The 14,553-nt window shown below is 41.1% G+C and overlaps 1 protein-coding gene across 1 annotated transcript; it reads left to right on the forward strand.

Annotated features, from left to right (window-relative positions):
• Nucleotides 1-2,120: 2,120 nt before the first annotated feature.
• dusp26 (dual specificity phosphatase 26) lies at nucleotides 2,121-7,156 on the forward strand (the record flags this gene model as incomplete). The annotated part of the gene is made up of 3 exons (XM_080418723.1): nucleotides 2,121-2,350; nucleotides 3,463-3,674; nucleotides 6,951-7,156. The coding sequence occupies 3 exons, from the start codon at nucleotides 2,121-2,123 to the stop codon at nucleotides 7,154-7,156; spliced, it is 648 nt and encodes a 215-aa protein (XP_080274849.1).
• Between the last annotated feature and the right edge of the window lie 7,397 nt (nucleotides 7,157-14,553).

Below are 14,553 nucleotides of genomic sequence, written 5' to 3' on the forward strand. Positions count from 1 at the left end.
TGCTCGCCCTGCAGCAGAGGAAGGGTAATACAATGAATAATAGGCTATAATATCAGTTATATACATAAATGCATGAATTACCGCGGATACGCAACGGCTTTATAAGACTGAGGGGGAAAAAAACGATAAATCGACGTTAAATCGCGGAGCCGTCGCACCGTTTTAAAACAGGAGCAATAAGGCAACATTCTCGATATTCCCGATTTTTATTTTGTGTATATTTTAGGGTAATGATGGGTGTGAAATAACATCTAAACGGTGGAGCAGCAACATTTCCCACAAAGGTATTTTCTGTTCCATTTATATTCTATTATAGCCTAATATATCTGTTCTATTCTGTCCAAACACCATAGATATCCCTTTATATTATACACTATATATTATAGATATTATATTTGATTATACATTAAAACCTGTATACTCTGTTCTAATGTAGGCTATTCATTATGTCCAAACATGATAAGATGTACCTTTATATTTGACATTATATATATTATATTATATAATATAATATAATATAATATAATATAATATAATATAATATTATATTATATTATATTATATTATATTATATTATATTATATAATATTATATAATATTATATTATATTATACATTAAAGCCTATATACTCTGTTCTAATGTAAAAAGTCTGTCCAAACAGGATAGATCTCTATGTGATGTGGTGGTGAATTATGTAAACATGTTGCTGTTATTGTTTTTCCCTCAGACTGTGCCATATTGTTGCTGGCTCTGTGTGTGTGTGTGTGTGTGTGTGTGTGTGTGTGTGTGTGTGTGTGTGTGTGTGTGTGTGCGCGTGTGCGTGCGCGTGCGTGTGTTTTCTTGCAGCGTTGCCAGATATTGTGTGAGAGAAATAAGCAACCAGGTCTACGAAAAACAAGCCCAAAAGAAGCGACTATAATAGGTCACACATGAGCACTTTAAACCTATATACGCTTCTGATATTTGAAAATAGCAGATCTACAAGCTCACAACGCGTTGCATCGTGAGCTTGTAGATCTGCTATTTTCAAACCAATCTTGAAAAGAAGCTAAACATTTTGAATATATTTTTTAAGAACATTTTAACAACACAGATCTGATACGGGGGTCCCTGGCACAACATATTTTTAGATGGGGACAAATACATGTTAATTTTGGGGGTTTCCTTGACATGAAAATGTTTGAGATACAACGTTAAGAAGCAAGGCAACTACACTTTAGAATCAATAAGCCCAAACAAGATCTGACACAAAATGTCATTACAGGTTGCTGCATTACTATTATGATTATTATTATTATTTTATTTATAGAAAATGTGCGCATAGTGTGGAAAAGCAGGTCAGTACCATCTTGTGTCCACAAGAGGGCGGTCATGGCCAAATTATTGTCAAGAAGAAGCCTATTCATTGATACAGTCAGTGGGGAGAACAGGAGGGGATGAGGGCTGAAGGAACCCGTCTCCACTGTAGGCTATATCAGTGGTTCTCAAACTTTTTCGTGTCAAGGACCCCCAGAATGATATGTATTTGGCCACGGACCCCCATCTCAAAATATTTTGTTCCAGGGACGCCCAGAAGCAAAGATTTGAGTTAAAAATGTTCGCTTCAAAATATATATATATATTCAAAGATTTGCACAAGTTTTCATGGTTAAAACAAAATAGCAGATCTGCAAGCTAGTAGCTAGTAAGCTCATAGTGCGGCACTCGGTGCCGCACTATGAGCTTGTAGATCTGCTATTTTTGAGTAGGGTTTTACACTCCTTCACTCCTTTGGGTAGGGCATTCCACCTTTTTGTTGTATAGCATGAGAAAGAGTTCATTCCCTTGTTTGTGCCAAATCTGGGTTGAACATGATCAGTGGAGCAGTGGAGGACAAGGGAAGCCATTGGCGAGCCCTCATTGGCTGGCCTTTTACCAAGGCCAGCCAATGAGGGTAAAGTGATGAGAAAGTGAGGACTAGTTGCAGCGTCTGTTTATTGACAGGTTTGGCAACCTGTAAAAAAAAAACGCAACCCACCGCAACCACCAATATTTACAAGCGACTTGGGACTTCACAGAAAAACAAGCCCAAAGTCGCGTGTAATAAGCAGACATGGCAACGCTGTTTCCTTTGCTGTAGATGGCATTCATGTCGCGGTTCTCCCGCTCCAGGAGCAGCTCCAGGTCTCCCAGCCGGAGGGAGGGAGCGGCGGAGCGCTCCTCCACTCTGTCCCCCGGCCCGAGGAGGGCAGCGGCGCCGGAGCAGGTCTCCACTCTGTCCGTGGCGGAGCTGGAGAGACTGCTGTACACCGGCAAGACAGCCTGCAACCACGCGGACCAAGTGTGGCCCAGGCTCTACATAGGAGACCAGTGAGTGCCCTTACGTATCGTCTCTGTCGGGTGGAAACCTCACAAGTCCAAAACTGTTACTTTTCAGGATAAGGAAACAAGAAAAATATATTTTCAAAAAGTCCTAATTTATACCAACTTGTGGCAAGCTAAACCCAGTGGTGGGAAAAGTACTCAAATTCTTTACTTAAGTAAAAGTACCAATACTGCAATATAAAAATACTCTGTTACAAGTAAAAGCCCAGAATTAAAAAATTACTTGAGTAAAAGTACAAAAGTATTGGCATCAAAATGTACTTAAAGTACCAAAAGTAAAAGTACAAAATGTTTGAAAATAGCCGATCTACAAGCTCACAACGCGTCGCGATGCGACGCGTTGTGAGCTTGTAGATCTGCTATTTTCAAATAGCCTAGGTATAAAACAGGGCTAATGCGGTTAATGTATGTTTCATAATATCATAATTTATATCTGAAAAGTAACTAGTAACTCAAGTTTTCAAATAATTGTAGTGGAGTAAAAGTACAATATTTGCCTCTGAGATGTAGTGGAGTAGAAGTAAAAGTACTGAAAATTGGAAATACTCAAGTAAAGTACAAATACCTCAAAAGTGTACTTAAGTACAGTACTTAAGTAAATGTACTTAGTTACTTTACACGACTGGCTAAACCCCTTATAAGGCTTGCAGTTTTAAATAATTATGCAACTCCTTTGAACACCGTTTCAGAAATGTAGTTAATTTCATTGGTCGCGATGCAACGCGTTGTGAGCTCGTAGATCGGCTATTTTCAAATAGCCTAGGTATAAAATAGGCGTAAAATAGTTAAAGTATGTTTCATAACATAATAATTTATATCTGCAAAGTAACTAGTAACTTAATTTTTCAAATAATTGTAGTGGAGTAAAAGTACAATATTTCCCTCTGAGATGTAGTGGAGTAGAAGTAAAAGTATAGACAATTGTTAATACTCCAGTAAAGTAAAAAGTACCTAAACATTTTTACTTAAGTACAGTACTTGAGTAAATGTACTTAGTTACTTTGCACCACTGTCTGCCTGACAGCAATGATTATTATTATCATTGTTATTATTATTATTAAGTGTTGATGTGTGTCTCGTCTTATGTGTTGTTGCAGGGAGATGGCGTCAGATCGGCGTGAGCTGGTGAAGCTGGGCATCACCCACATCCTGAACTGTGCCCAGAGTAAGTGGCGCGGCGGGGCGGAGTACTACGCTGGCATGGACATCACCTACCAGGGCATCGAGGCCCACGACTCGCCCACCTTCGACATGAGCGTCAACTTCTACCCCGCCTCCGACTTCATCCACAAGGCCCTCAGCAGCGGAGGTTGGTACTATTGTGTGTGTGTGAGCTTGCCTTGTAGATCTGCTATTTTTTGTCGGTGCACGACACCTTAGGGTTATAAAATGTCATTTATATAATTGCCGTCCTAAAATTTTGATTAACTCACAAGTGCAGTAATAAAAACGGTGTGTGTGTGTGTGCGTGTGTGTGCGTGTGTGGGTGGGGATACCTTTATCGATCCTGTGGGGGAAATTCAGGCTCCAGAGACAGCACAGAGGTAAAAGTTACAGATACAGGGCATAGAAGTACAGAAGTTACAGAAGAGTAACATCACAATAAAGACACCCTCAAACACATTATGAATAAAAGTATACAGACGCATACACTCAATACAATCCTCCTGCCTGATGCAAAACAAGAAAGAGAGCAGCAAGGTACAGACCACAGGTGCTGTAATGTTACAGATGACAGGTTTTTTTAACTCATAATTCCAGGGGCCCCCAGTCGGGGTCCCCTGGGCTGCAGCCCACTCTAGCGCAATGGTAAATCCGGCCCTGGTCATAATGCTACTACTGTAAGTCACAGAGAGTCAGTTACCGTTGCCCTATGCGTGCCTCGTTATAATACATTCTCATAGCAAACGGCACAAAGTCACAAATGTCCCAAAGCTTCCCTCCAGCCTCATCTTGGGGTAGAGAATAGACCTTCCTCTTGCCAACTCGCCAGCGGCGGACTGGCCATTTGGCGTACCGGGCAAATGCCCGGTGGGCCGCTGGGCCCACTGGTCCCACGCTCCCGTTTTAGGATTATTACGGTCATTTCCAGGTCGCGCAGCCCAATTATTTACGTTAATGTTTGGGCTGGGATGCTTTCCAGCAGGGGCCTCAGTGCGGCTGCAGAGTTCATGTGCAGGGCTGGGCTGAAACAGTGAAACGCTCCCCCCCCCCCCCGTTGACCCCAGTTCGGACCAAAATGCCAGGGCTGAATTTTGGTCCCAGTCCGGCCCTGCAACTCGCTCTTCAATCTGTGTGTGTGTGTGTGTGTGTGTGTGTGTGTGTGTGTGTGTGTGTGTGTGTGTGTGTGTGTGTGTGTGTGTGTGTGTGTGTGTGTGTGTGTGTGTGTGTGTGTGTGTGTGTGTGTGTGTGCGCGCGCGCGTGTTTATTTTTATCTGTATTTGAGGGATGGGGATATGATATCCCTGGCCTATCATCATATTTCATAAGGATACCGTATACAGACCCAATAGGGCAGGCCACACTTGAATGCTGCTTTTGTACTGTATCTGTTTACCATTGATTATTGTATTTATCTTTACTCTAGATGTACTGTAGATATAAATTAGGTTTGTGTGTGTGTGTTTTGTTTTTGTTCCCTAGACTACATGGTCTTGAGTTGCTAAGGTAAACCCCACATACAATTAATTTAACATCATTAAAGTTATATCGGTTATTATGTTCTCACACATGCTTATTGTGGCTTCTAATGACTTTGCATTCCTTTCGCACATCGATGCATGAGATCGGCAATTTCTCAATATTTGTGTAGTGTATGAAATAAGCCTTTGAGCGGGCACATGTTTTATTTGGCATTAGTGGATAAAATTGATATTTACAGAGTGATAAGAGTCATAAAATGTGTCACAGAGGCTATTTTGGCCACAATCTGTTTGAACACCACTGGCTTTTAAAACTGTGTTCCTATCAGCCTTCTCCCATATAGGTCTGTCACAATTATGACTGATCGCAATGATTTGAGATAATCCCAATTATTTGTGCATAATCGTCAGAATTGTTTGCATCCATCTCTATAAATGAATCTGTTGAAAAATGTTCATAATTTTATTTTAAATAGAGGAAATAGCACGCTCTCAACGTGTCGCATTATGACGCCTTGTGAGCTTGTACTGTAAATTGTCTTTTTACACAATTTTTAAACGTTTTTTTTAAGTATAAATGTATTAATGGTAGGCCAATTTTATCCAATCAGGATAGACAACTCAGTCAAGATACAGATTAAACAAGTGAAGACACAAAGAAATGAGCAGACACAATTGGAGCTGGAACACTAAACACAAAAATCAAGCTGATGAATGGGTACTCTCTCCTGATTGGCTGAAATTTTGTCACCTACCTGAAAATGTATTTTCTGTTTATTAAAGAGCTGGAGAGACAGAGAGACTCCTGTTACTAAACAAACACGCTATAGCAATGATTACTACTAGAATATAGTGCTAAATATAGTGGCTAAATGTCTTTTTTACACAATAAAAAAGGTCCTGTGGTCTTTGATGGCCAGATGTGAGTTATTGGGGGCTAGAAGAGCTACTGTAAATAATAATAAAGAAAACGCGGGGTTATTGTGTAAAAAAGACATATAGCCACCGGACAGAATGCCCCCGCCCACTGTAAAAAAGATCGCGAAAATTGCTAAAACTATAGAAAACAGTAAATGAAAAAAAAAATAACACTCATCTTTTATTTACTTTAATTACAATCTAAAACATAAACCTTGGTTGTAAAAAAAACAAAGTTGTCCTTTAACCTCTAACCAAAACATAATCACTAACCCTACCTTTAACTATGCCCTGTTTTGGCCGTAGAACATTATTTATCTAGAATATTAGTACCGGTCATTGCCAATCATTTCTTCATATATTTTAATCATTTTGTCATATTATCTGCCCTGTGCCATCTTTTGTTTACAAGGCCTTAAAAAGGCAATATTTTCAACCACTTAAACCCCATATGGTTGACCGGAGTGCCTCAGGGCTCTATACTAGTGTATTGTCTGTTATCGAGGGGAAAGCTTTCGCTGAAAATAGCCGATCGACAAGCTCACAACGCGTTGTTGTGAGCTTGTCGATCGGCTATTTTCAGTACGGGTGCTGGAGGTTTAAGTGGTTAAAGGGATAGTTCACCCCAAAATGACTTTTTTTCTATCGATTAGTCACCCCATGGAGACTTGAATTCATGGATATTTGTTTCTGTTTTTGTCGCATTCCTAAGCCAATAATTTGGGCAGCGGTTCTGGTCATTGGCTCGAATGTGACAAAAACAAAAGAATATCCATGAATTCAAGTCTCCATGGGGTGACTAATCGATTAAAAAAAAGTAATTTTTTGGGGTGAACTATCCCTTTAAGTTGCAATGTTCAAAGACAGAAACACAAAAAAAAAGTTAATTGTTAATCGTAATTATTTGCATGACAATTGATCTTCGTTCTTCATCTAAAATGTCACGATCGTGGCCCGTTCTCCCGGGTGTGTGCATGTGTGCGTGTGCATGTGTGCGTGTGTGCGTGCGTGCATGCGTGGTGAAGGTACGGCGCTGGTCCACTGTGCGGTGGGGGTGAGCCGCTCCGCCACGCTGGTGCTGGCCTACCTGATGATCCGCCAGGGCCTCACGCTGGTGGAGGCCATCAAGACGGTGAAGGACCACCGCGGGGTCATCCCCAACCGGGGCTTCCTGCGCCAGCTCAACGGCCTGGACGGCGTCCTGAGAGACAGCCGTAAGACCTCGCCGTGAAGAAGCAAAAAAAAGAAGGCTGTGAAACGCCTATTATAAACCAGATTTTCACAGTGTGTTTCTACTGTGTATATACGGGTTCAAAACGGCAGGAGGACACCTGATTCGGATGCTATCAATGCATTGAATGGGACATTATCACCTCTCATTAGACCTTTGAATGGGCGAAATAGGCGACATACTGACCTACCCGCGATTTATCAGACCATTCATTGGGTGTTATCAAGACATACTGACCTACCAACGGAGATGACTTAAATAGTTCAGTTTTGGTTTTGGTTTTGGTTTCGGACCATGACGGAGGCGCGCAGTCACAGGCGAACTGTCACCCCGTGAAGGACCACCGAGGGAGCTAAGGCGACCGAGTTGCCGTCCTGAACGGTGTGACGTTCGCCTGTGCCTACTCAGCGCCGTTCGAGTTATGTACCGATAGGCACAGAATCGTAAATATTGTTGTGGGGACTGCTCCGCCTCCAAGTAGGTCAGTAGCTCCTGATTACGCCCCATGAATGGTCTGACAAATCGCGGGTAGGTCTAAATCGCGCCTACTCGTCGCCTACTCGCCCATTCAAAGGTCTGATAAAACGTGATAATCTCCCATTCAATGCATTGATAGCATTCGAAGCCGGTGAGGAGGATGCAAAACATCGCAGGCTAATACGCGACGCAGCTGCAGCTAATTAAGTTAAGTCCGCGGCCAAATACGTATCATTTTGGGGTTCCTTGACATGAAATAGTCTGAGTGAGAACCACTGATATAGCAACATACGTCTTTTTCAGAACATTTAGGATTTAGAAGACATTTTGTAGAATCGCCCTCAGGTCTTAATGGGTTAATAATAACATTAGCTGCAACTGCTACCTGCGTGTCCATCACGGCGTACTATAAGGTCAGCCTTATGCACCCTGCTGCGGTTTTTAACCTGAACCGGAAAACAAAAACTACAAAACCAGCCTCGGGTTTCGTGCCCCTTTTTCAAGAAAACACGGGAGCACGAAGCATAAAGTACCACTTTTAAGCTACTGTCACACATCTGGGTCAGACACGTCGTCGAGAACGCATCTCGAAACACAAGCTGGGTCCGTCCGACGCGTCTGCCTCCCCTTGTTCTCTTGCCGGGTTGTGGACAGTGCCGGCGGGAGTGCTGGTTTCACGGCGTGTGTAGTTTGTTTGACTTGCGTTGGAGTCAGTGTTGATTTTGACAGCAAATTTTGATTTAGTTTTAGTCATAGACTTTTGAATACAATTCCAATTAGTTTTTGTAATGTTTTTGTCATCTGAAATTTTAAGTTTTCGTTTTTGTCTAGTTTTAGTCGACTAAATATCTTAAGATTATATTTGACTAAATCTACCGTTGATTTAGTCGACTAAAATGTATTTTGGCGGTGCCTTGATGGCGTCGTAATGCCAGATTTTACACTTGGTTGCATGCAGAAAATAGCAGATCTACAAGCTCACAACGTGTGCAACCAAACATAAAATGACTTGTCTTTTAGTTCTACAGGATCTCTTCTCCACTCGTCCCTCACTAACATTTTAGTCTAGTTTTTATTTGTAAGACAAAACTGTCATTATATTTAGTCTTAGTTTTAGTCATCGTAGCTTTGTTTTTATTTCGTCTTCGTCAGTGGCGGTCGAGCAAAATTCATCATATTCAGTCATAGTTTTAGTCGACGAAATCAACACCGGTCGGAGTGTTGGCCCACTGAACGAAAACCACAAAACGAGGTGGGGTCAACACACGGCGCTTCTGTCCCACCAACGTTGTGAACCTGACGCTTCACACACGTCTGACTTTGCACGCTTCAGCAGCGCCTACAACGCGCCAGGGGCACAGCCATGGGTGGGCCTGGGTGGGCCTGGGTGGCCCACCCTGGGTGGGCCCACCCACCGCGGCCCACCCACATAGAAAGCTGGCCCACCCAATCGATCTTTGCAAAAAGTTTTGCAATAATTTTTTTTTTAATAATAAATCGGTAAAATCAGACAAAAATACGAGTTAAATAACATAACCCTAACCCCGAAATAAAGTAACAATAAAACGTGTAACAAAATCCGCCTTATACCGCACATTTTTTTTAAACCGCGCGCACGGGTCCGGGCCCGGGCCCGCTCCTTCCAAGGCCCAGCCTATAATAGCGTTCTGGCTGCGCCACTGCAACGCGCCACAACGGGACCCTCCGCCCCCTTCCTCCCATATAATTATGGAATTGAACGGGGATGCTGCCACGTCTGACACGTGTGACGCACAATGTGTGACTGTAGACTCAATCCCTGGCTAATACGTGGCAGGGAAAACAATAGCATTTGGGTCAAACGTGCTTCGGGGTCGTATGAGCAACCTTTAGGTTTCCCTAATGGCAGGTTAACAAACACCCTTAGGGCTCTATGATATTCCAATGATGCTGAGATGGGACAATCTGGGATATAATGGTGTAACATCGTTTCAACATGTTACGCCACGATACATGCTGTGTGTATTTCTCTTTATATGGTTCTTCTTACTAACGTCAGAATTCACACTGACTGATGAGCAGACCAGTGTGCTGTTTATTCTACTCATGTCATCAGTGTGATAGTGTGACACGTGTGAAAGAAACCAAGCATTCGTTGGTTCGTTGGCGTTAATGTACTATTCAGTCCTAGATGGCGTAAATTCCGTATGCCTCGATTCCGTGTCGCGCCACGGAAATAGCCAAATCTACAAGCTCACACAATTTACAATTCATAATATAATCCAGAGCGATTAACGGCGAGCAAGGAAAACACGAGGTAATTCATCAAATATGCATAGAAATAGCAGTGGTGGGGAAAGTACTCAGATATTTTACTAAATAGTAAAAGTAGCAATACCACAATACAAAAATGCTCTGTTACGAGCAAAGCATATTTCCGTGGCGTGACACCATCGTACGACAACGTAAACTGCTCTCCATTACTCTCTTAATCGTCGCAATCTTATTCAAGATCTAAACCAGCACAGTTAATGTAGCATCCTAACCTTTCTGCAGTTTTGTAACCGGCACTGAGATTAATACGAAGGTATACGCCTATTAATTAAATGTATTTAGTTATTTATTTTAAATGTCCTAAGCTATTTCAAATAATGCTATTCACATTCCTTGTTGACGAGCAGAGGGGTGGCGAGAAGCTGAAACGCAGACGGAAGTCTTTGAGCAAATCACTCTATTGACAGAAGAACGTTTAGTGTCAACACACGTATGAATGATACCAATGTTTAACTGACAACCATTAACCATTTCACTTGAAAATGACTGTTCTCTCCTCGTTCTAAACATATATATTATTCTGTCTGATATGACCACCACTAGCTGAACACATACAGTATAACCAGCTTTTAAAGGTGATGTAAGTGACATTTCTTTGTTAAAGTAAGTGTTAAAATAGGTCCAAAGGTGAGTGCTCTGTATACTGACTGAACTACCTGGACGCTGAAGTTAAGTTTAGTAATTTAAAAAGAGAACTTGTTTTAACCAAAACATGTCACTTACTACAGCACCTTGAAGTTACTGTAAAGTGAGTGGTTGTGTAATAATAACCCTGGGACAAGCGTTGTGTAGATGTTTATATGATACCACATGATGTGCCATTGTAAAGCTATCAACTGCCTGGAGTATGGGAAAATGCACAATGTGCAGTCTTTGGTGTTTTGACCCACCAAGACCGGGAACTCATCTGTGTGTCATTTTAAGATATCTTTGGCTGTTCAAAAATAGCAGATATACAAGCTCATAGCGCGGCACCGAGATCTGCCATTTGTTTTGAAAATGTGTGCAAATCTTTGAATGTATAAATGTTTAACTCAAATCTTTGCTTCTGGGGGGTCCCTGGAACAAAATATTTTGAGATGGGGGGTCCGCGGCCAAATACAAATCATTTTGACGTGAAAAAGTTTGAGAACCACTGATATTATAGCAGCATACGTTTTTTTTTTTCAACAAAAAAAAAACTGTTAGGATTTATTACACATTTTGTAGCTCATCTACAAGCTTGTAGCGCGGCCGAGCTTGTATATCTGCTATTTTTGAATAGCCAAAGAAATCTAAAAATGACCCACAGATCCGTTCCCGGTCTTAATGGGTTGAGGTACTGGTCCAAACGTGCTAACACGCACTAATCTTGTGCCAGCTACACTAACTCCACAGTTTTGTGTAGCTGTAGACCAAGATTGTGTTCTCGTATAAATGTAAAAAAAAGAAAAGAAAAAAAGACCCAAAGCTGATAACTCAGACCAGCTTTGAAATGACTCTCCAGTTTGTTAATGAATAATAATACCTCAAGGATTCGTTTGAAAAAACATACGTTATTTTCCTTCTGTCAGTGCAGTGCTGTCAGTGATGTCACTGAATATTTCTATATTATATTTCATATACTGTAGGTGTGAAAAAAAAAAAGAAAAAAAAACATAATGACTTTGCTTAGCGTACATGCATGTATGCACAGATTGCACACAGTAAAAATCAGTGCATTTATCCATTTGTAACTCTTGAGGGTGTACAAATGGAACCAAATGGACCCGAGGGTCCATTTGGTTCTTGGGGCTGGCAGGGGCTGTTAGGGGTTAAGTGTCTTGCTCCGGGACACTTTGGCACGGGTGGGCCGGTGGGAGGTGAACCGCTGACCTTCTGATTACCCACTCAGCTATGGCCGCTCTGGATATACCCAGAGAAGATGATCTGGAATTTAACAGATGATGCCCTTATTCACCACTAGGTGGCTCCTGACAACTTTCACCGGAAATGTTAGTTGTACAGTGCATGGGGGATACATACTGTGTACAGTATTATATGAGATCCTGGAGGTTTGAGCCTAATTGGCACATACAATATTCTGTGATAATATTCTGTGATAGTATTCTGTGATAGTATTCACATTCACAATGTGAAGTTGTGAGTCTATAGGCTACCTGGTCCAGAACACCACCATAGCTGTCCTAACTCTCTCATGTGACAGATACATAGTCTATACCATTGGTTCTCAAAGTGTGGTCCCCAGGGGTCCTTGGGGGGGGGTGGAGGGGGGGGGGGCTTCTAGGGGGGTCCCCAACAAAATGTGTTAATATGGCATCAATCAATGATTTTAGCCACTTTAACCTTTTACACTTTGGCTATTAAAAAATAGCAGATCTACAAGCTCATAGCGCTGCACTCGGTGCCGCGCTATAAGCTTGTAGATCTGCTATTTTTTGAAAAAATACGTGAACATTTGTGCAAATTTTTGAATATATATATTTTTAAAGCAAACATTTGTAACTGAAATCTTTGTTTCTGGGGGCCCCTGGAACTAAATATTTTGAGATGGGGGTCCGCGGCCCAAATACATATCATTTTGGGGGTCCTTGACATGAAAAAGTTTGAGAACCACTGGTCTATACCTTTTCAGGAACCAGCTCAGTCAGTTAAAGGCTGTGTAAGTGACATGTTTTTGTTAAGTGTTTAATAGCTCTATATTATCATAGTAATCATAAACAGTGTTTGTTCATTAACGTGACGGGGACGGGGGGGGGGGGGGGGGACACAATTGTCACTGAAATACTATACAACTGAAGCTGATAAATCTTCTTTGTAGGGTTCATTCTCTCTCCTGATAGGATCAAATTGCTATCCTGACCTGAAAATGTGTTTTCTGTTTGCTGAAGAGCTGGAGAGACGGGGAGACACCTGTTACTGCACAAACACTCTATGTAGCAATGATTGATATCACAATATAGAGCTTTAACTTTAAGCTCTATATTTATTTATTTTTAACAAAAACTATATCACTTACATCCCCTTTAATAAAGGGAAATCAGAAAGGCAGGAGCTTTGAGGTTTTATCTGGACTCTGATTTACACTTGCCGGAAATAGATGATCCACAAGCTTGTTGTGAGCTTGTAGATCTGCTATTTTCGGCAGTTAAGCATTACAATCGCTACACATGAATGGTGGCTTTGCTGTATGTGGTCTGTGCTTTTTTTTATATGCGTGGCATTCTTGTGCAGTGATTGGCTGTCAGTCTTTTAAATGCCTGTTCGTAAACTTTTTTAAAGGCTCTTTTTCGACTACAAGAACTCAGTGGATCGTGTTGTGATCTGAAAACGTTATTTCACACGTTTTGGATTCGTTTTTCCATTGGCAGACGTCCTGACTGTCCCAATTAGTTTGAAAAGCCCGTCCAATACTGACATTATTTTAGACGTCAGAACTCAGAGTCATCAGAAGGAGTCATGTATTGACCTTAGGGTTCTTTAACCCATGAAGACCGGGAACGCATCTGTGTCGTTTTAGATTTTTAGCTATAACCATTATTTTATACTTTGGCTATTCAAAAATAGCTGATCTACAAGCTCATAGTGCGGCACAGAGTGCCGCGCTACGGGCCTGTAGATCTGCTATTTTTAGAAAGATCTTTAACATTTGTGCAAATCTTTGAATACATATATATTTTTAAAGCGAACATTTTTTAACTCAAATCTTTGCTTCTGGGGGTCCCTGGAACAAAATATTTTGGGGGTCCTTGACATGAAAAAGTTTGAGAACCACTGTTTTAAAAAAAAAACGTATGTTGCTATATAGCAACATAAGTTGCTAAAAAAACGGTGAGAATTTAGACGACATTTGTAGAATCGGCCAAATTGCACAAATTTTCACGAATTAAATAAAATAGCAGATCTACAAGGTCAGTGCCGCGCTATGAGCTTGTAGATCTGCAATTTTTAATAGCCAAAGAAATCTTGAAATGACACAGAGGAGGTGAAATGACAGCGCAGGAGGTGATTGCTGGGAACCCAGAACTACTTTAAATATTTTTTTTCTAAAAACAGCGAAAATAACAGATCTCTACATGTGCGCTGTGAGCTTGTAGATCGGCTATTTTCGAGTTATTTTTGTACCGCCTCCTTTCAGGGGTGTTTCTGGTTATGATGGAAAAGTAAACAAAAAAAACATTGCAGAACTTCACGGGTTCTGGAAGGTTATCTCTTCGTAGTCCAAAAGAGCCGTTACTTCTGTCTAGAGAGCTTTCTTCTCATAAAGAAATACTTGAATTCCTGTGTTTTGTATTACTGTCTGTGAGGTGGTGGATATATACTGAAATCAGCAACTGTGTTGATGCCTTAATCTTTCTTCCTAAAAAGTGGATTTTTAAGATGTTTGTGCGATTCTATCGTGAATGATATTTAGCATTGATCATTTCTGTTTTGATCATTTCTGTTTTTGAATCAGAAAATAAATGACTTCTCTCAGAACTGCCTGTTTTACTGGGTATGCATGGGATGGGATATACTGACTCTTACAAACTCCATATACCAGATATATACAGTAATAGTACGTTAGTCCTAAAAGTGTACTTTGGCTATTCAAAAATAGCAGATATACAAGCTCATAGCGCGTCACT

The sequence above is a fragment of the Gymnoscopelus braueri genome (assembly GCF_963280865.1).
Source record: "Gymnoscopelus braueri genome assembly, chromosome: 22".
Classification (NCBI taxonomy): Eukaryota; Metazoa; Chordata; class Actinopteri; order Myctophiformes; family Myctophidae; genus Gymnoscopelus; species Gymnoscopelus braueri.